At 51.8% G+C, this 21,193-nt stretch overlaps 1 protein-coding gene across 4 annotated transcripts in view; it reads right to left on the reverse strand.

Moving 5' to 3' along the window:
• Positions 1-10,794: 10,794 nt before the first annotated feature.
• Positions 10,795-21,193, reverse strand: part of Epha8 (EPH receptor A8) — a 28,839-nt gene continuing 18,440 nt past the window's right edge. The window contains exons 5-18 of one of the 4 annotated variants that reach the window (XM_051173575.1): positions 19,934-20,269; positions 17,721-17,845; positions 17,445-17,607; positions 16,579-16,672; positions 16,000-16,067; positions 15,393-15,503; positions 15,097-15,192; positions 14,750-14,935; positions 14,425-14,486; positions 13,684-13,893; positions 13,256-13,405; positions 12,980-13,170; positions 12,642-12,815; positions 10,795-12,510 (exon numbers count right to left, since the gene is read on the reverse strand). In XM_051173575.1, the coding sequence (XP_051029532.1) occupies positions 12,396-12,510; positions 12,642-12,815; positions 12,980-13,170; positions 13,256-13,405; positions 13,684-13,893; positions 14,425-14,486; positions 14,750-14,935; positions 15,097-15,192; positions 15,393-15,503; positions 16,000-16,067; positions 16,579-16,672; positions 17,445-17,607; positions 17,721-17,845; positions 19,934-20,269 (2,081 nt within the window). In that variant the 3' untranslated portion in view covers positions 10,795-12,395. Of the gene's footprint in view, positions 12,511-12,641; positions 12,816-12,979; positions 13,171-13,255; positions 13,406-13,683; positions 13,894-14,424; positions 14,487-14,749; positions 14,936-15,096; positions 15,262-15,392; positions 15,504-15,999; positions 16,068-16,578; positions 16,673-17,444; positions 17,608-17,720; positions 17,846-19,933; positions 20,270-21,193 lie in introns of all 4 variants that reach the window. The other 3 variants (XM_051173574.1, XM_051173577.1, XM_051173576.1) reach the window with 3 other exon arrangements.

The following is a 21,193-nucleotide window of genomic DNA, read 5'->3' on the forward strand; positions in this document are numbered from 1 at the left end:
TGAACCTGGGGCCTCATGGATACTAGCCAAGCACTCTACCCACTGAGGCACTTGCCCAGCCCTATTATTGTTTTTGTTGTTGTTGTTTTGTTTTTTAGAGATAGAGTCTCACTGTAGCCCAGGCTGGCCGGAACTCACTATGTAGCCCAAACTTGATTTGAATTCACAACAATCCTCCTGCTTCACTCCTTTCTAAGTGATTACAGGTGTGAGCCACCACACCCAGCCTTCTCATCTCTTTGTAGTGGCCAGTCTTGAGGATGCAAGAATAGGAAGGCTGTCAAACCTCTGGTGGAGACAGTAGCAGAGACTGTGACAGTGGCCAGTTGTGGAGCAATGGATGAGAGGTGGGCCAGCTCTTAGGACTTCCATGCTTAGTCCTCACCCATGAGGTTGGCACTGTCCAATTCCTAGAACCACCTTTGGAACTCATTGCAGAAGGCAGAGTTGATGTACACACTGGATTCTTTTTGTCTTCTCAGTGATGGTGTTGAGGCTGGGACAGTTCATGAACCATGGAGGTCAAGGGAGGAGGGGATGTAGTGGCAGATGGTGGCACAGACAGAAAAGCCCACAGGGCCAGCCCATAGGTGGCCAGAGTGACTTGCAGGTAGTGACTTCCTTGAGCTGATGGTGATGAACAACACCCCAACTCTCATGAAAGAAATATCAATTCTAATCTCCTTGGGCTCCATACACTTGGCCCCTGCTCATCTATTTTTCATTCATAGAAAGGAAAAGGGGAGGGAGTTAGAGAAAGCTGGGGAGCTAGGCTGTGGGCCGAATGTTGATCCCTGGGCCTGTTCAGGGATTCTTCATTGTACTGAACCAAGAGCATGGGTTTGGAGTCAGGCACATGTATGATTCCAGCCCTGTGGCTTTCCAGCTGTGTGAGCATGGTCAAGTGGTTTCCCCTCTTACAACATGGTTTCCTCATTTGTAACATGGAGCCATGGATACACATGCCTGTGGGCTGTGGCCAGCAAATAACAGATGCTCAATAGGTAGCAGCCATAGTGCTTTGAGACTGATATGCTGCTGCAAGGACCCTTTCTGTTAAGAAGCCCACCTATTCCTGAGACAAGACAAGCCTCACTGAGGAGCTCTGCTGTATGAAGTGTTTCTTAATTGAAATCTGTCTTCCCAGGGCTTCCACCACTTGGTTCTGGGAAGAACCTCTTCTACTGTGATACCTGTGCAGGCATACCCACCCTTCTTTTCAAATACATCAGCCATCTAGACTTCCTGAGTCCCTGATGCTCTGAAAGAGGTGTTCAGCCAACAGTAAAGCAAGTTCCAGGCATGCTGGGCCCATATGCAACACGGTGGGAAAATGAATTTTTCCTAATCACAGTCCTCTGCTCCTAGTAATATGACCCCCAGGACCTGAAGTCATCCTGGAATCAGGGTTTACAGCTTCTCAAAGTCAGTTGGGGCCCAGCCCAGGCCCCCACAACAGATATTGGCAGGTGCTGTCATTTCAGCACCAAGAACAGCTCCTGCAGATTCAGGTATTTCCTCCCCTCCCTTCCCCACTATAGATGAACCCTCCTATCACCATGGATGGAGCCCTCCTCCCATTATAGATGGAACTGTCCTATAGCCTTGGGTTAGGCCTTCCTCCAGCAATGAATAGAGCCATCCTACAGCCATGGATAGAGCCTCTCTTACTGCTATGCATTCCATGATGGACTACATCCTCTTGTGGTGGTTTGAATGAGAATGGCTACTATTGGCCCATATGTTTGAATATTTGATCTCCAATTGATGGCTGTTTGGGGGTGGATTATAGGCCTTGTTGGAGAAGGTATGTCACTTGGGGTGAGCTTTGAGGTTTCAAAAGACTCAGGCCATCCCCAGGAGATCTTTCTGCAGTCCCTTCCCCCTTAGTGCACGTGTGGGTACGTGGATAATTGCTGTCAACATCCAACAGATGTCAAACCAGAGATGTCACCCCTGGGCTTCCCAGTCCCAGATCTAGGGTCACCTTGACTATGTCTAGGCTTAAATTTTCCTGTGAAACTAGCTTCTTCCTTCTTGGCTGAATCTGCACCAGCTAACCATGCTCCTTCCCTCCTCCCTCCAGCACCAAAGTCCCCAGGTCCCTTCTTCTTCCTTTGGGCTTCTGCCATCTCAAAGCTGGAAGGTGTCTCTGGCTTATTTTGCATTTTTGGTATTCAGAGAGATGCTTTCTTGGTAATCTCCCCACTCTTGATGCTCGTCACATCCCTCTTAAAGCTCCAGGAGCTCCCCCTCCCCATCTTTTATTCATCACCTTCCACCAGCCCCAACACTAGAGACATAGAAAAGCATACTCTCCCAGGACTGCGGCTCACTTTCCAGCATTGACCCTTCCCCAGCCACTCTGCTTAAGGAGGTGGGCAGGTCCTTGTGAGGTGCTGGACACTGAAGACAAACTGAGAAGACAGTAAGAGGCAGAAGAGGCATGGCTGAGGCTGCTGTATCATCTGGGATTCTGGCTGGCCTACCCTTCCTGGTTACAAAGCTGCACCCATCCTTGATGGCTTGGCTTTCACATTGCAGCTATTTGCCAACTTCCTTGAGGTAGCAATCATCTGTCCCTTGCACTGAAGCTCTCATAAGAAGCCTGTGGGATGGATACACAAAGTGATTCCATGCTGTAGATGATGAAATGAAACTCAAATAAGATACATGGCATTCTCATGTTCACAGGGAAGAAGAACCTGGCCTATTGGCTGAACAGAGACCGGGAGCCCAATTTAGGGCTCCTTCACTGATACACTATCCCACACTGAATTCTACTAGGGTCAGATCTGGAACAGGCCTGTGTGTGCTCTGCCTACAGAGGGCCATTCCTTCATTTCTCCAGGGCCAGTCCTTCATTAGTCCATGGGGAAAGTAACATGTCTACCATGGTGCAATGTAAGTGGAGAAGCCCGGGATCCTTTGGGATCTCAGAGAAGCAGGCATGTGGCTCTGAGTTAGGGGACGGTGAAGAGGCTGAGAGCAGCACTGTGGGTTAGAATTAGTCTAGGGGGGGAGGAGGGAAGAGGGACATTCCTCAAGTAAGAGTCACACATGGCTGGCCAGAGAAGACCTAAGTCCTGATGGATCTTCAAGACCTTCTAGTGGCCAGAGAGGCCATATGGCTTGCTGAGGACTAAGAGTATGGAATGGACACTGAGATAAGCAGAGCCAGAGGAAAAAACTGGGCTTAGGGCCCTAACTACCTCTTCTGGTGTTCCCTCTAAACTCCTGGTCACATCCTGTGGAGGTAGGGGGATTATGTCTACTTTGTCTATTGTGAGGTGCCCAGGAGACATTCTTTTCAGGTTTCAGTTTGCTCAGGGAAGTCCAAAGCAGGCAAAGCTTGCTCAAGAGAGATGGATATTTGAGGGGGATGGTAGGATGGTACAGACACTGTTTATGAATGGGGAAGCGTCCTGGTTTCTGGCTCAAACTTCTCCCATTGTCATTCTGGTGGTGACACATAGACGAACAGGCTTCAGTCAGTGGGGGGGGGGGGTGAGGAGGACTTCTTATAAGTGCAAACCACAAGGAAATATGTGGCCTGGACTCACATGTAGACCATGCGTCTGATGTTGTGTGAGCTTGGGAGAGTCCTTGACCTTCTCTGGGCAGGCTTGGGCTATTTTAGTTAATAAACAAGGGGTGGGAGATGAGCCATCAGATTAAAGTCCTTTGATTCTTTAATAAGGGAAAGGGGGATTATCCGCCTTCTGAGCCTGCGATTTGGCACTCTGTTCTCTCTAGCCTGTGAGCATCCTGAGGGCAAGGATTATCTTATTTATTCTGGAATCTACAGACCCAAGTGCAACATCTGTCACAGAACAGGTGCCCTGTAAGCATTCACTCGACTAACATGGCTTGCTACCTGCTGGGGCCAGAGCACTGAGCAAATCACACAAGGGACCTGAAAGCAAGCAAGCTGAAAATCACACGAGTTAGATAAGGCCTCCAGTGGGGGTGCAGCAGGCACAGTGGCACAGGTGGGTGTGATAGCCCCAGCAGTGATGTCCTCTGGTGGTCATCTATGACTGAGCCCTTGGGAGATGGGGAAGAAGGAAGAGGGAACGCAAAGCCCACAGGTCCAAGGAATGAAAGGAAGGATGCTGAAGGAGGATGGGGTGATGGTGGGACAGGTAGGAGGACCAGCCTGTGTGTGCCCAGAGGCAGGAAACAGTCTCAGGTGTGATGGAACACTAACCTGTTTGGAGAGTGGCAATCAGGGATTTGGCTTATGGTCGTTTAAAATTTTAAAGTTTCATTTATTTTAAAAGAACTATCATTGTTATTTTAGATAGTGTTTGTGTAGTCCTGGAGGCCTACAATTCATTATGTAGACCAAGTTGGCCTTGAACTCCCAGAGGTCTGCCTGTCTCTGCCCTCTGAGTGCTAGGATCTAAGTTATGGCTACCTCACCTGGCCAGAATTATTTTCAATTTTTAAGTGTGTGTGTATATGTGTATGTATGTATGCATGCATGCATATATTACCACACATGAGTTCCTGCAGAGGCCAATGGCATTGGATCTTCCTGAGTGGAAATTAGAGGCAATTGTAAGCCACCTAACATGGGTGTTAAGAACCAAACTTGTGGGGCTAGAGAGATGGCTTGGTGGTTAAGAGCACTGGCTTCTCTTCCAGAGTACCTGGGTTCAATTCCCAGTACCCACATGTCAGCTCATACCTGTCTGTAACTCCAGTTCCAAGGCTTCTGGTATCCTCACACAGACATACATGCAGGCAAAACACCATAAAACAAAATAACTACTGGAAGCTATAGAACTTTTTAAAAAGTGAAGGAGAACCAAGCTTGCGTGTATGTGTGTGCTCCAGCCATGACACATCTGAGAAGATCAAAGGGCAACTCACACTTGATTTTAGCCAAAAGGCTGAGAAGTGATCAAAGGACAGCTAACAAGAGTAGGCTCTCTCTTTCCATCACATAGGTGTGAGGATTAAACTCAGGTCGTTAAGCTTGCATGGCAAACTCCTCTATCTCTGAAGCCATCTCTCTAGTCCCAAACTGGTGTTTTCAAAAGTTCAATTTTTCTGGAATTGAGGGCGGGGGTGCCATAAGGAAGCTTCCATAGGGAGTATAAGACACGGAGCCCTGTCCTTCTGTCTGGGGCTCAGACCTGCATGTATATAGCAATGTAGACTGAGCCTACCACTGGAGCCCAGAACCCTGGACAGCTCCCTGCCTCAATCCAGAACCTTGGACAGCTCATCCCTAGAGGTGTCACAGGGTCAGTTCTTTGAGTCTCTTTGAGACACTGGGCCTTCCGGAGGCACCTCAAAACCCGCCCTGTGGATTAAAACAACGGCAGCAAAAAGCTATTCCTTTTTGCATTTTATTTTTATTTTTTGTGTATATGTGGGGTGTATGGCAAGCACAGTGCTCATGTGGGGTCAGTTCTCTCCTTCCACCATATGGGTCCCAGGGTTTGAACTTAGGCTGTGAGGTTTGGTGGCAGACACCTTTACCCACTGAATCTTCTTGGTGACCCACTCACAAAATGTATTTTTTAGAGAAGCATCAGATTCACATGCAAATTGAATGGGAAAAGGGATCTGTAAGTAATCTAATTTTATTCATGATTCATTTTATGTATATGAGTGTTTTGCCTGCATTAGCACAACATGCCTGGCCCCTCAGAGATCAGAAGAAGTCTTCATATTCCCTAGAACTGGAGTTACAGATGTTGTGATCCACCGTGTGGGTGCTGGGACCAAACCAGGTTCCTCAGCAAGAACAGCTAATGTTCTAAACAGCTAAGCCATATATATATATATATATACACACACACACACACAACCCTATGTTGCTTTGTGAAGCAAAGTTGTGTTAGGGTTTCTGTTACTGTGAAGTGACACCATGACCTTGGCAACTCTTATGAAGAAAAGCATTTAATGGGGTGGCTTACATTTCAGAGGTTTAGTTTATTATCATCATGGTGGGACATGATGGCGTGCAGGCAGACATAGTGGTGGAGGAGCTCAGAGTTCTACATCTTGACTCCCAAGTGACAGGAAGTGGTCTGAGACACTGGGCAGTGTCTTCAGCATATATAAGACCTCAAAGTCTTCTTCCACAGTGATACACTTCCTCCAACAAGACCTCGCCTACTCCAATAAGGCCACACCTCCTAATAGTGCCACTTCCATTGAGGGGCATTTTCTTTCAAGCCACCACATTGGTCTTGAGGTGAATCTCAGGCTGGCTATCTGCCCAACTGTGTCTTCTTGGTGCCGGAGTTATAGGCAGGTGCCACCACATCCAATTCCTTCTGGTTTCAGACATTTATCTTATTTTTAATGCATGTGCATTTCATATATTTGTGGGTGCCTGCAGAGACTACAAGAGGTCATCAAATACTCTGGAGTTACAGGTGTTTGTGAGCTGCTTAATGTGGGTGCTGGGAACCGAACTCCTGTCCTCTGTAAAAGCAGCCAGTGCTCTTAACCACTGAGACCCCTCTCCCGTGTCCAACCATTTTTATTTTTAATCATAGACTATTTTGACACACAGGAAAGGGAAAACAATTAACAGGCATATATGCATCCATCATTAAATCACTTTTGGGGTCATATTTATTTCAGTCCTATCTTTTAGAAAAGAAAATCAATGAAACTCAACAAATAGACTGAAGTTGAAGCCAGGATTTATCTGCCCCACATGTTCTGTGTTATCATTTTCCAGTTATTCATTCCAAATCTCAGATCCTGTTGCAACATGTGCTTCTGAGGTTTTCATAAATGAGATGACACCATGTGTGTCCTGCTGTCATTCACTTCTCCCCCTGGATGATATTTGGAAGACTCACTCACGCTGACTCATGTGGATCTGGTTACTCGTGTTAACCAAGGTAGATTATTTCATTGTACTTGTTAAGCAGTTTGTTTTCCTGATCTCCTGCTGAGAAGCTGTCTGCTTGCCTCTGCTTATCAGTTACATGTTAGGCTGGGATGGACACGTGTGCCTTTGCATGTGAGTGAAAAGACTGCGGCTGTGGCGGGGAGTGTAATTTAGCTGTAGACAGCTTGCCTAGCATCCTTAGGGGGAGCAGATTAATTCACAACACTGTCCCCCAAAGCCCCAAAGCCTCACTGGGTGTCTTTTTGTCTGTAGGTGGCTTTGTCCCTCAGCTGCTGTGAGAGTTGGGTGATAAGGGCTCACAGCTGCCCCTTGTGAATTTGTGGGTGGTCCACAGCTTGTGACTAACATGAAGGTACAGAGAGATAAGCTAAAGGGTCATTAATGCTCCAGTACCCCATTGGATCACATTAATGCTAATGTTGCAAGAACACTGCCCTGTCCTGCTGTCCCCTCATGAATCATCTGTGCAGGACTCTCCATCCCAGGTCCTGCTGAGGGGCCAGAAGCTATGACAGCACACATTCATAATGGTATTGGCCAAAACATACATCTGGATTTACTAAATGTTTCTGAGTTGGTTGTAGTGGGTGGTCCATACCCATATCCTAGCACTTTGGAGGTGGAGGCAGGAGGATCAAAAGTTCAAGGTCATCCTCTAACACACAATGAATTCAAGTCCAGCCTGGGCTACAGGAGACCTTGTCTTAAGACAAACAACAATGAAATATTCCTAAGCATTTTCAAATTGACTCTGCAGAGTAGCATGCCAACTTGCATCTCCTCATAGTGTCCCAATTTGTATTCCACTAGCAGTCTATAAACAGAGCCGTTTCCCCCACTCCATCCATAGCTGTTATTAAGCAGATACTACACTCAGATTGATGTAGTCTGTGGCCTCATTATTGTTCTACTTTGCATTTCTGTGTTTATTGGTTCAAAATCTTTGTAATATCTTTATTGGCTATTCATATTTCTTCTTATTATCTGTCCATCTCTGGCCCATATTCCTATTTCTGGGGGTGGGGCAGGATTGGTGAAATTATTTCAAGGTTTTGTTATTATTGCTATTGTTTATTTTTCACTTTCATGGTATTAGAGATGGAGCCCAAGGCCTCATGCCAAGCACTACCTTGGTGCTACCTCATAAGTCCTTTGGATTATAAAAGGGTTCCCATATACATACTTATTCATGTATGTATGTGACATGTGTGCAATATGCCACAGTGCACATATAGAAGTCAAAGAACAACTTTTGGGGATTTAATCCTGGGGATTAAACTCAGGTTGTCAGGCTTAGTGGTAGGTTTCATAACCCACTGAGAAGTCTCACCACCCTCTGGATTAAAAAAAAAAAAAACAAAAACCACACATTAATTAGTTTGGAAATAAATTCTGTTTTGGCTACACATAGTTTATAGCTTGGGGAAAAAAACCAAACTGTTCTTCTTGGGCTGGGAATATATCTTAATGGTAAAGAGTTTGCCTAGCATCATGCCCAAGGCTCTGAGTTCAATTCCTAGTACCACAAAACCCATTATTTTTATTAGTATATTGATATAAACTCTTGCTGGGAAGCTCAAACTGGCCTTCACTCACGATGTAGCCCAGGCTGGCCTTGGGCTTGAGAGCCTCCTACTTCTGCCTCCCACGTGCTGGGATAACAGATACACCCCTCTCAAGCTATTTTTTAAATTTTCCAGTAGAAGTTCTTGTGTTTAGTGATCACGCCTCATCATATTTTCCTTCATTATTTATTCTTTTTATGCCTTGTCGATATTTCTTCTCTAGCTGTTTTCTTTTGAAAAAGAAAATTATAAAAAGATTTACTTATGAATACAGTGTTCTGCCTGCATGCATGCCTACAGGCCAGAAGAGGGCACCAGATCTCACTATAGATGGCTGTGAGCCACCATGTGGTTGTTGGGAACTGAACTGAGGACCTTGGGAAGAGCAGCCAGTGCCCTTAATCACTGTGTCATCTTTCCAGCCCCCCTTTTTTTTTGAAAATTTTATTAGCTTTCTTTATACATTTAAGACTACAGTCACCCTGGACCTTATTTTGTGACTAGTGTGAGTTGGGGTCCATTTTGCCTTTTCTGCCATGCTCAGTTGACCCAACATCATCCTTAAATGGGACCCGGCTTTGCCTTTGCCATGGTCAAACTCTCACATGTATCAGGCTCGGTTCAGAGGCAGATTCTTGTGGTGATATATTATTTATGATTTAATAAAGCTTGCCTGAAGGATCAGAATGCAAAGCTAGCCACAGCCATAGAAGCCAGGCAGTGGTGGCACACACCTTTAATCCCAGGACTCAGGAGACAAAGGCAGATGGATCTCTATGAGTTCAAGACCACCCAAGGCTACATGAGAGTGAATCAGTCTAAAAGAGCTCACACCAGAACGAGAGAGGTATATAAGTCAGTCTTAGGCAAAATCTCGAGTCATGCTGAAGAGAGGATTGCAGTCTGAGGTTTGGTGGAGGCATTACATGGAGACAGGATCACCCATTTTCAGTCTGAGGTAGAGGTAAGAGCTAGTGATTGGCTGCTTTTCTTCTCTGATCTTCAGCTTTGACACCATGTCTGTCTTTGGATTTTTTAAATTCATGCTACAGATTCTCTATTATTGTCATATGTTGGTCTCTGGCTGGGACTAAATCAAACTCTCCCATTAGCACTTCAAGACGGTTACCAACACTGCTGGGGTGAGTTTCCTTGCCCTTCCTACGGTTCCTTTTCAAAACCATGTTGGCCCTTCTGGGTTCTTTCGTACTCCATACTTACCTTGGGCTGACCTTGTCATATAGCAGGGACAATGCTGGTGAATCTTTTATTCAAAGTGCAAGAGGCAGCATAGAACGGAGGGGGACACAATCAACTCTGCCTCGGCAAGCTCCCCCCTCTTTTCCTCTGCATTCCACGACTCCTACCAAGAGCTCCCCAGAAAATCAACACCCAGCTCTTCTTGTCATTTAATGGCAGATGAAATGCTTCTTTCTGTAGAAAGCCCTTGGTGACAGTCCCAGGCGACCTTCTCTCTGGCTTCCTCTAAGCCCTTTGTACCCATTTCTGGGATTTTCAGCATGCTGGATGTTCTACAAAACTCCACTCAGCTTCACGGCCCACGTGCGGCTCAGTAGAGCCTGATGACCGGTGTGTAAGGATGAAGTCTGGGCCTTTTCTTTCCAGAGAACAGCAGGAGCCACAGGGAGGGGCCTGAGGCTAAGGTTGGAGTTTCCATCAGGTATGGTTTCACAGGAGGCTCTTGCTGCACGGGACACAGGTCCCTCCGAGTATGTTTGCTCTCTGATGACTCCTCTGTTCTCACTTTCTCAGTCTCAGGGAGCTAAAGAGTGAGGACTCCCCCAACCCAGTTGGAGACTTTCTTTATCTCTATGAACATGGAAGCATCTTCCCCAAACACCCATGCCATTGGCTCAAATGGACCGCCTTGAGTACCGCTGTTCCCGTGTCCTGTCCTGTCCAGGCACTGATGCCCATTGACTCACGTTGCCCTCCTGTTGTTACATCCTCAGTTGCTCCTTGCCTTGCCTTAAAGTCCCAGCAAGTTGGTCCCAGGGACCTTTTCTACCTCTCATCTTTCTCCAATAGGGGACGTGTTTCTTACCTACAAGGAGTCTAGCAAGGATATTGAATAGCTGTGAGGATTGGGGCTGAACCCCAATTGCAGCCTTGACGTCAGAACTTGGCCTAGGGAAGGAATGCATCTCATTGTGTGGGGGCTTCAGTTCATAGGCACCCCAGTCTTGACTGAGCAGGTCATTCTCTCTAATACCAGTTTCTCTTGGGATAGAGGGCTGGGAGGGATCTTGGTGCAAAATACACTTTTCTGATGCCCTGGTGGAAGCAGGAATGGGGTGGAAAATAACAAACAGAATGCACAGGCAAAGATGAGACAGAATTTATTCTCATCACAGGTAATTTCCAGACAGGATGGGAGCCACAGAGAGGCCCCAAGAGCCCCAAGGGGGACCCACCTCAGAGGCCTTGCCTGAGGATCCCAAGCCCAGACACTGGGTGAGTGGGGTGGGGTGGAAGACTGGGTGTCCCCCCCACCTCGTGTCCTGACCGTGTTTCCCACTTCCATAGGAAGGAAGGGCAGCTCGGCTACATAGTACTATAATATATAGAAGCGCAGGAGCTGGCCGCGGCACCTGGGTGGGGCTGAGGCCCCTGAATTATTGCAGGAGGGAAGGGTCTCAGTGCTGGTGTCTCGCGGGGTGCTGTGCTGGCTGTGGGCAGGGCTGGGCAGGGGAGGGGGCCACCCTTTCCTCTGGGCTGGGCTCCTTGGGCCCTGCCTCCCCCAGGGTGGGGCTTTCTCACCCGGGGTGCTTTTTATGTGCTTTGAAGACCATTTTTGCATTGTCAGGAGTGAGAAAAAAAATATTCTGACATGGTAGAAAAAAAGATATTTACATACCCTGGTGGGCCGTTAACAGGAGCTGTTAGCCTGTGGGTGATGGGCTTGCCAGACCCCTCCCATCCTAACAGACCATGGCTGGGAGGAAAGGCGCCCAACTCTAGAATTTGGTTGTCATGTGACCTCAGACAAGGAATCCCCATCTCTGAGCATCCCTATCTGGTATAGGAAGGGGAGGGATTGGGGCTTAGAATCTGCCCCATGCTCCTGTTCCCAGCATGGGCAGGGGTGGCAGGGATGGGCAGTGAGAAATTGGGAAGAGGTACCACGGCCATGAGAGCAGATGGCCAGGCAGCCAAGCCCCTGTGAGGGCATCTCACTCTGCTGTGACCCTCTATGGGAGGTGGCCAGAGGGAGTGGCCAGGAACCCTGTTTTCCTGTTGAGCAGCAGGAGGAGCCAGGCAGAAGCTGAAGGTGGCTCCCCCAAATAGGAAGGAGGCCCGGACCTGAGATACAGCCATGGTGGGCTCACCCAGGCTGGACAGTGGGCCTGGTGCTGGTGTGATTCAGAAGCAGCCTGGGCTCCAGCCTCCAGGCACTGGGGGAGTAGGTGTGAGCCTCTGCCTGGTCCCCACAGGTACTGGGGGCTGGGCAGTGTCAGCTCAGATTCCTTGCTCACACTATCGTGCCTCCCCATTCATGATGTGTTATATGTGGTCATACATATGTGACTCCTGCCCTAGTGGATAAGCACGTACGTGGTAACCTGCACACATCTGTGCTGGGGCCTGACTGGGAACAAAGACATGATCCCACATTGTTTCTATCAGCTGCCAGGACCTTGTGAGAGCACACCCTTACCATCACCTACATGCACGCACATACAGGTAGGTGAGTGATGTCACTGTTGGATTCTGGTGTTGGAGACCCCAGGCTCTAGATGGCACAAGGTCCTGTGCCTCCAGAGGGCAGGTGTTCTATCCACCTGAAGCACCAACAACCTTGTCCCAGGGGCCTGACTCCTGTAACTGTAGGTCCTGTGGCAGAACTCAGGAGCTACCCTAACTACTGGGTGGCTCTGTGAAGCCCCTGAAAGCTGCTATGACCAGGGTCAGGGGTCCATGAATCAGAGGTGCCGGCGGGGCCCCTGAGTGCTGCTCAGCTGGGCCCTCATGGTCTGGATGCTTCCAAGGATCTTCTTCTGGTGGCCCATGAGGGTGATGCCAAGGGCACGCACATCCCTGAGAAGGAAGTGAGGTCCACTGGTTTGGCCTTAGGAGTCTGGGAGCTGGGAAGAGAGCCCACTGCCCACCCCTGAACTGCTGTGGAATTGTCTCTGGCCCTGCACCCTCTTACCCGCCCTGTCACTCACTGGGCATTCATGCGAAGCACCATGCCAAGAGAGGAGTACCCGCCGGCAGCAAAGTGGTCCCGGTACCGGCCCATCCGGATGGAGTCCAACCAATCCCCCACAGTGAGGTCCCCACTGCCACTTCCGCCCCCTCGGAGGTCAAAGCAGCTCCTGGCAAAGGCAGGGGGTGGGCACCTGGGAGTAGAGGGTCCAGTGAGTATTCTGTCAAGGCTCTGGCCTTAGCCAGGATCGTGGGCACCAGGCACCCTCTCCCTCCACCCCAGCCCTACAGAAAGAAAAGGATTTGCAAAGCTGGACTCTGGGAAGAAGGCAGTAGGGCTGGTGCAGGGCTCAGGTACCTGCTGACTGTGGCTGTGGCCCTAAGGTTCTCGGGGCTGTGGATCAGGGCGTCAAGAACGCTCACGACATGAGAGAAGCGAGGTCGCTGGGCATGGTCCTTGTGCCAGCAGTCCAGCATAAGTTGGTGCAGGGCGCGTGGGCAGCCCATGGGCGCTGGCAGCCTGTAACCCTCTTCCACTGAGCTGATGACCTGGGTGGAGGCACAGTGCTGGGCTCAGGCTGGGTTCCCTGTTGAGACCTCACCACTGTACCCCTATCCTGGGCCCTAGACTCACATCCTGGTTGGTCATGTTCCAGTAGGGCCGTTCACCATAGGCCAGTACCTCCCACATGACCACGCCAAAACTCCACACATCACTGGCTGAGGAGAAAGTGCGGAAGGCAATGGCCTCGGGCGCTGTCCATCGAATGGGGATCTTCCCTCCCTGGGATAGATATGACAATGTTGAGGGACCAGGGGCTGGGCTTGTCTTCTAGCCCAAGGCAGAGTCCTGCTTCCCAGCCCACCAACCAAGAGCGCCTGTTTTAGCAGAGCCCATGTCCCTGAGCCACTAGAAAGCTAAGCAAGACTAAAGCCCCCTGAAACACATTGTGTGTTCCAAGGAACACATTAGAACATGACTGCCCTCCATGCTTTAGAGACAATTATAAAGCTTTGCTTATACCCCGCTCCCCTGCTCACAAGAGGGTGTTGGAAACGCACCGCAGTGGTGTAGGCAGCTTCGGGGTCATCCTCCAGAGCCCTCGAGAGCCCAAAGTCTGACACTTTGCACACCAGATGGCCATCTACTAGGACATTGCGAGCGGCCAGGTCACGGTGAATGTAGCCCAGGTCTGAGAGGTAGCGCATGCCAGCGCCCACCCCTCTAAGCATGCCCACCAGCTGCACGATGGTGAACTGCCCATCATGGGTCTGCAAGGGGACACAGAGTGGTGTGGGCTTTTGGGATAGTCCTTGGCTCAGGGCTGGGGAATATCCCATAATTCCCTAGAGACCAGAGATGACTCTGCAGTGGGCAAAGTGAAGTGTCTGGCTGCTTACACTGGCTCCTGGAGGTGTCTCCTCTGGGAAAATGGAGGCAAAGGTTACACGTTCCAGGTCTGGCAGCCCCCCCCAGTGAGTACCTAGCAGTGGGGGCTGGAAATGTAGCCACTCCCTTCCAGCTGGTGGTGCAGGTGGCAGGGGACACATCTTCCCTTAGCTCGGGATAGGGCGGTAGGGGCCCTTGCAACAGTGGGACCTTCATGGTAGGGAGCCAGAAAGCAGTTTGATCACCTGGCCCTTAAGATTCCCCTCACACCTGCCTCTTCCCCATGTATGTGAGATGCAAGCTTGGGTGGGTGGAAGGTATTGCTTACAAATAGACAGCAAGTGAACACACACACCCCTGTGTGGGTAGCAGTGATGGATGTGCACCCTTCCCCCAAGTGCGGACAGACATACCCTGAGGAAGGCATCCAGAGAGCCGTTCTCCATGTACTCCGTCACGATCATCGCCAGGCGGCCTGGACAGGAGAGGGGAGATGGAGGCCTGGTATGTGTGGGCAGGGCCAGGGCTGCTGATCAGGGACCCCAAGAACATATGCCCACCCAGGAGGTGGTCAGGACAGTTTTAGGGTCTGGCTAGGGTCCTGGGCTCTGAGCACTTCAGGGTCATCTTAGGGACCTGAGATATTGGGACAGAGTCGGGATGGCCCAGCAGATAGGCCTGACCCCTCTCTTAGTAGGAGTGTCCCACAAGGTGAAGCTGCCCTTGTCTGGCACCTACCACGGGTGACAACACCCTCAAGGCGGATGATGTTAGGGTGGTCAAACTGGCCCATGATGGCTGCCTCACTCAAGAAGTCTTGTCGCTGTCTCTCTGTGTACCCGGCTTTGAGGGCCTTGATAGCCACAGGCATGTCCCGCTGGCCTGGCACCTGCAGCCGCCCGTAGCATACTTCTCCAGATTCTCCTGTGGGGCCCAGAAGGAGCAGGCAGCCATGGATCCCGGCTTCTACTCAGGCCTCTTCGTTCCAAGTCTCCAGCACCAGGTGCTGCAGGGTTCCCATTCTCTACCCTCTGGCCATGGGTCCCCTCCTGTGCCACCCCTCCCTCCCAGCCTCTGGGGCTCACCCGAGCCTATGATCTTCTCAATGTGGACCCTGGATGCTTCGATCTCTCGGGTGAAGCTGCGGCCTGCTCGACCTGGCTCCTCATAGGTGTGGGGCTCTGCACAGAATTGGGGTTCTGGGAACTTCCCCGGGGGGTGATTCAAGGGCAAGAAGACAGGAGGGGGTGCTGAGGAGTCAAGGAGAAGGGCCCTCAATAGGGACAGGAGGAAGTTCCCTCTCCAATATTTTTAGGGGGACGAGGGTGTCTCTGGGAATCCCTAGATACAGTGCAGACAGCAGGGACCCCACAGTGCTTACCCACAGGCTTAAGTGAGAAGTCTGTGGCATGGCTCTGTGTTCTTAGTCTCTGGTTAATTCTGACATGTCTGATGTTCCCCGTGCCCCGCCTCCACCACGGGCCTTGAGTCTCTGTAATCTTAAAATTGCTCTTAGGGTGATGATGCCATTAAGAAAAAGAGTTCACAAGTGCCAACTTTGCCTGAAGGTGGGTCACTAGCAGATGGCTAACATGGATTCTGAGGCTGCATGGAGCCGGTGGGAATGAGCACTCTGACTGACATTAAGGGGCACAGTGGTGGGATTCGGAGGGGAGGTTCCCCCCCATCACCCCTGCTTCCTGGAATCTCCACGGGACCCTGACAATCTCTCTGTAGCGGGGCTCTTGTCCAAGACTGCACAAACCCCCACCAGAGAAATCACACACGAACCATGTGTGAGTGGACATGGCTGGCCTTGCCCTGGCCAAAGAGCCTCCATCATCCTCCCGGAGGCTGTCATCCAGCTAAGTGGGGGTGCTCTCTGGAACTGCTAGCCTTAGCCTACGGGTCCTGCCTGGCCTTTCCTACAGATAACTGGACCTACCCGCCCTGTACTGGGTCCTGCTGAGGCCAGGCTGTGCACTCACCCTGCCCATTCTGGTAATGCATCTTCTCCTCATCTGAGTCTTGGAAAGCCTTGCTGTAGCCGCAGTGCCTGCATGGGGATGGGGGTGGGGAGCACTCACCACCCTGCTGGGGCCGGGCCAGCCGAGACCCAGTCAGAAGATGAATTAAGGTGCCCCTCTCCCAGCAGGTTGGGTCATGCCCCTCAGTAAGTCTGCAGGGGAGGGTCCTTGCTTTTGGACTCACAGCTCAGCCCGTGAGGACAGCCCCAACAGCCACAAAACAGTTATAATCTACAAAATGCTCCCAGAGCGGCTGACCCTCACACAGGCCATGCTTGCAAAGGCATGACTTCCATGCTCTTCTGGGCCACTCTAGCAAGTCCCCTTTTTTCCCTGCCTGGGTGTGGGTGAGGTTAGTTGGGCGTGGCTGGGCATGGCTTGGGTGGGGCTGAGGTGGGACTGGTGTGGCTGGGGTGTGGCTGGGCCTGATTGGGTTGTGGTTGAGGAGGGGCTGAGGTTGGCTGAGCATGGCTGGGTTGTGGCTGGGCATGGCTGGGTGTGGCTGGGTTGTGGCTTGGGGCAGGGCAGAAGGACACCTACCTCTTCTTGCAGATGAGAAGTAGGAGGAGCACCACCAGGCCGGTGATGAGTGTCAGGCAGATCCAGACTATGGTCCTAGTGTCATAGCGGGGCCCTGCAGGAAGGCCTGGCCCTTTACAGCCAGCTCTGTACCCTCCCCCCCCAACTAGGCTTCCCTTAGTCCCTGGGCTCCCTGGCTTCCCACTGTGCAAGCTGTGCATGCTGGGGACAGTTACTTGCCCTCTTTGACCCAAACAAAAAAGAGCTGAAAACCACCCATGCTGCCTGTCAGTCTCCAAGCACCAGGAGTGTATTGAGAGATGTGAGTGCTGGCCTCAAGGGACACCTCTTCTGAGTCCTGTAAGGTAGGGCCTGGCACTGTCGCAACCTACCTGAGGCTCTGAGAACTCTAACTGGTGGCCACACATAAATGGAATGGAATGGGCATGACTGCCACCTTCCGTTTCAAAGGGACCCATAAACACTGGGCTTTGTGCAAACCTTTAACTGTTGGGCTCCCTTCTCAGGGTCTCTGATTCAGGGCAATAGGCCTGGGGACTAGCATTTCCAACAAGGCCCTGGTGATGGTTCCCGTGGTCCCAGAGTACACACGGGAAGCCTCCACAGGCTGTGGAAAGCCTGAGCCTCCGAGAGATGTCCTTGGGACACCCACAAGGTTATCTTGAAAAGGCCTCAGGAGAGGCCTGCAGGTGAGGGGGACTGAACTTCACTTTCTGCCTGAAAAGATGCAGTCCCACTGGGTTGGATAATGAGAACAGGGGTCCAGTGGACACAGTCTGGTATGGCCACAGGCTCCCCCCCCACTCACTCCCCTTCTCCCGGTCTCGCCAGTGGGACTCCCTGTCCCTCCCACTCCCTGTACTCACGGGGTTTCCCGGTCTCCACCTCCATGGCCTGGCTGAAGCGGCCACAGCCTGCTGAGGTGCGGGCTCGGACCTGGAACACGTAGCGAGTGCCTGGCTTGAGGCCCGACACAGTAGCGCGGGTGGTAACAGCCTTAAGGGTAGAGTAGCTTTGCATCTCCTTATCCTACCCAAAAGAGAGAGGGCAGTGAGGCCGGCCATGGGGCTCTGAGGGCCCTCCTTGCTGCCCACGGCCCCCATCAGCTCCTCGCCCACCCACCTTTGGGAACCTTCTCAAACCTTCTCGTAGTACTTGATCTCGTACTCCAGGATGATGCCGTTGGGCTGCTCTGGCTCCTGCCACAGCAGTGACACGCTGGTCTGCCCTGCCCGCTCCTGCCGGATCACCACCACCTGGGATGGGGCTAGGGTGGCAGCTACCCATCAGGTCCAGCATGGGCCATGCCCAGGCCTCTGCCCAGCCTTGCCCAGGCCCCTCTGGGACTCCAGGCTCAGCTTGTTGATTCCCCTTCTTCTATACCGGGACAATCAGCAACCCCATACCCTGGAGAGGCACTGGTTACTCCTTGGGGTCATCTCAACAGCACAGCCTAGCTCTTGGGCCAGGTTGTAAAGCTGGCTACATCTAGACAGGCCTGGTTACCCTCAGGGCCTCCATCCTGAGCAGAGGTCTGGGTATAGCAAGGCACGCCTCAGGTATGCCTGAGGAAGGACCCTGGGCTGGAGTCCTGGCTGGGTAGCACTTGACTATGAGAGGCAGGAGCTGAGCAAGCCTGTCTGAGTTCAGAGGTTCTTTGGTCTCAGGAGGTGCCCTGCCTCCCACCCCTGGCTTCCTCTTCAGGTACTCTGTGTCCTCCTGAGTCTGCCCGAAGGTCACACACAGCTACAGAAAAGGTCAAACAATGCAATACACTGGGCATGGTGGCTCCCACCTGTAATCCCAATACTCAGGGTGGAGATAAAAGAATCAACATGAATTCAAGGCCAGCCTGGACTACAGAGTGAGACCCTGACTGGCCAGTTCTTCCTGTGTCTAGGTGTCCTGTCGCTCCAGCATGTCTGGGATCCTATGAAGGCAGGGACTGCATACAGTTGGTGCCCAATAGACACTGCTGATGCTAGAGACTCTGACGTGAAAAGTCAAGAAGCCCCAATGGGAGGACCTGAAATAGGGGCTTCAGATGTGGAACTCACAGGTCAGCGGTGGCTTTCTCAGTAGCCAGGACCAGCTAAGTCACAGTTGTCCCTGCAGGCTGCTCTAAAGAGCCCAAGGCTGGCAGGCAGATGGGCATGGGTACAGAACAAGGAGAGGCACCTGCTGCATGGTGCCAAGTTGGGGGGAAAGACTAGCAGGTGCAGTTGAGGTCGCTCTACAAGGAGAGTCTGTGGGAGAGAGGGCCTTGACAGGAACAGCACAGGAGACCCATGGTGGGTGGAGTGGGGTAGTGTATGTCTCTCTAATGTGGGTGCTGTCCAAATGCTGCTGCGTTCTTCACTCTTCCGCCCCCCCCCCCCCGTCCAGCCAACCACCCGCTCCTGCAGACAGGTGGCGGAGCAGGACTGTGAACCCAGGCACGGGTCTGTTCCTGAATACCGTGGGATAAGAGGGTGGGAAGATGGGGAGAAAGGAGGTGGGCCCTGGATAGATAGATGTCACTGGCCCATTGGAGAGATGGTGGTGCTGAACTCCCCAGGAGGATGCTCATTTGGGTCCTGACCTCTGCTTTCTACATGGTGACAGGGCATCTCTGCATGCTTATGTATGCCAATGGTGGGGAGGAGCTGTGGGTCCTGGGAATGTTCCAGGGTGACTATTCACAGAAAGCTAGTCCTGGCTGCTCTGGGGACCAGGCTACACCTGATAGGCAGGATCCCCCAAGTTTGGAGGGCACAAACCCCCAGGGGCTGAACTTAGTCCAGCTGACTAGAGATAAGTGAATGGCCATGGTCCCAATACGGCCAAACGGACCTGGTTCTGGAAGTAGGCACCAAAGTGAGGACATCTAGGACTAGGGATGTGGTTCATTTGGTAGCGTGCTTGCCTGGCATGCATGAAGCACACTGGGTTTGATCCTCAGACTCTCATGAACTGGGAGTGGAAGAATATATCTGTCATCGCAGCACTTGGGAGGGTGAGGCAGAAGGACTGGTGTGGGTTCAAGGCCAGCTTGGGCCAGCGTGAGACTCCATTGCCAGCTGCTGGGCTGAATGCTCTCCCTTCTCGCTATGCCTCCACAGAGTGGGAGACAGTACTGTCACTTCCACTGCACAAGAGAGAAAGCCGAGATACAGGCAGGGAAACTTCCGGAATCCGGGCTTAGGGCCCCCAATGGAAGACTGCCTCTGTACTTTCTAAGGTACACCCATTCACAGGACAGGATCTGCTTTCCTACAGCCACAAGGGTCCCCTACTCAGGTCCTGGTGGGAAGGAAGAGCCAAGAGAGACAATGGTTCAGGAGGGCGTGGGGGTCCCCGGGGCTGCTCCGCCTACCTGCCTGGTTCGTGGTGATGTTGACCACAGCAGCGCTGCGGGGCTCGGGGCTCAGGTTGGACACACCATTGACAGCCTCAATCCAGAAGGAGTAGTTCATGTGGGCCAGCAGGTTGGCCACCAGCAGGCTGGCCTGTGCCAGGCTTGTCTGCTGTGGGACGAAGCGGGTTCCACTCCCACAAGCCTCACAGTGGCTCAGGGCCCAGGGGCAGCGGCGGCACACTGCATTGTAGGTGATGTCACTGCGGCCACCTGGGTCCAGGGGAGGGGCCCACTCCAGGGTCACAGAAGTCCCATTCACACTGGAGATCAGGTTCACTGGCGCTGAGGGTGGCCCTGAGGGCAGAGAGTACCGAGTTGGGGTGGCACTGGACCAGATACTGGTCCATTGTATCTAGGGCCTCTTAACTAAGAAGTCACATCTATCCCACCCTCTGGAAACTCCCAGGACTGAGACTGTATCAGCATCTGAGACAGAAGCCTGTGTTTCCATGCCACAGGGTCACAGCGTGTGTTCCTACAATTCCCACCTACAGCTTGAGAGGACATTGCACGGTCCTGGGGTGCCCACAGCAGCCACTTTATATGTAAACAGTTTGATTATGTCTACCTGCCCCCATCTCTGCATTATTATGCTAATAAAAACGCCACCAGGCACTCTCTGTGGGAGCCTGGAGTTTCTCCACCAGGCTGTGGGGTACCACACATCCCTGCTTCACCCTGGAATGCAGGCTGGGCAGCAGAGAGTCTGGAGAGAGGGGCTGGTGGCCCTTGGTTGGGCTGATTGTAGGGATGGGTAGAAGTGTCATGGGGGTTGAGCTGGGAGGGCAAAGGTTGGGTAGGGTTGGGTAGGGAACCTCAGGGCTCAGGGTTCCAGGCTGGGAATCTTGGCCTTGAGAGACTGAAGTGCACTTTCTCGGAACCCTTCTTGAAGGGTTCTCAGGGCTCTTGAAGAATGCAGAGAAGAATTTCCAAGCCAAGGATACAAAACACCAAAAGCCCGAACTCACAGACTTAGGCCAGCTGGCATCTTTGGGCTCTGTATCACAGGCTTGGGAAGAAGCCAGAGGCTAGCCAGATGTGGGCACCTGCCTGGGACCAAGAGCTGGACTTGTTTCAGCGGATGAGGAATTCCTCAGCTGAGGAGACCCATCAGGAATCCCATCAAGATAATGCTCAAGCCTGGGCAAGAACCACTGAGGAGGGCTGGCTGGCATGAGCATGTGTGGCATCCATGGCTGTGAGCAGCACATTCAAGCC

This window comes from Phodopus roborovskii, unplaced genomic scaffold (genome assembly GCF_943737965.1).
Source record: "Phodopus roborovskii unplaced genomic scaffold, PHOROB, whole genome shotgun sequence".
NCBI lineage: Eukaryota > Metazoa > Chordata > Mammalia > Rodentia > Cricetidae > Phodopus > Phodopus roborovskii.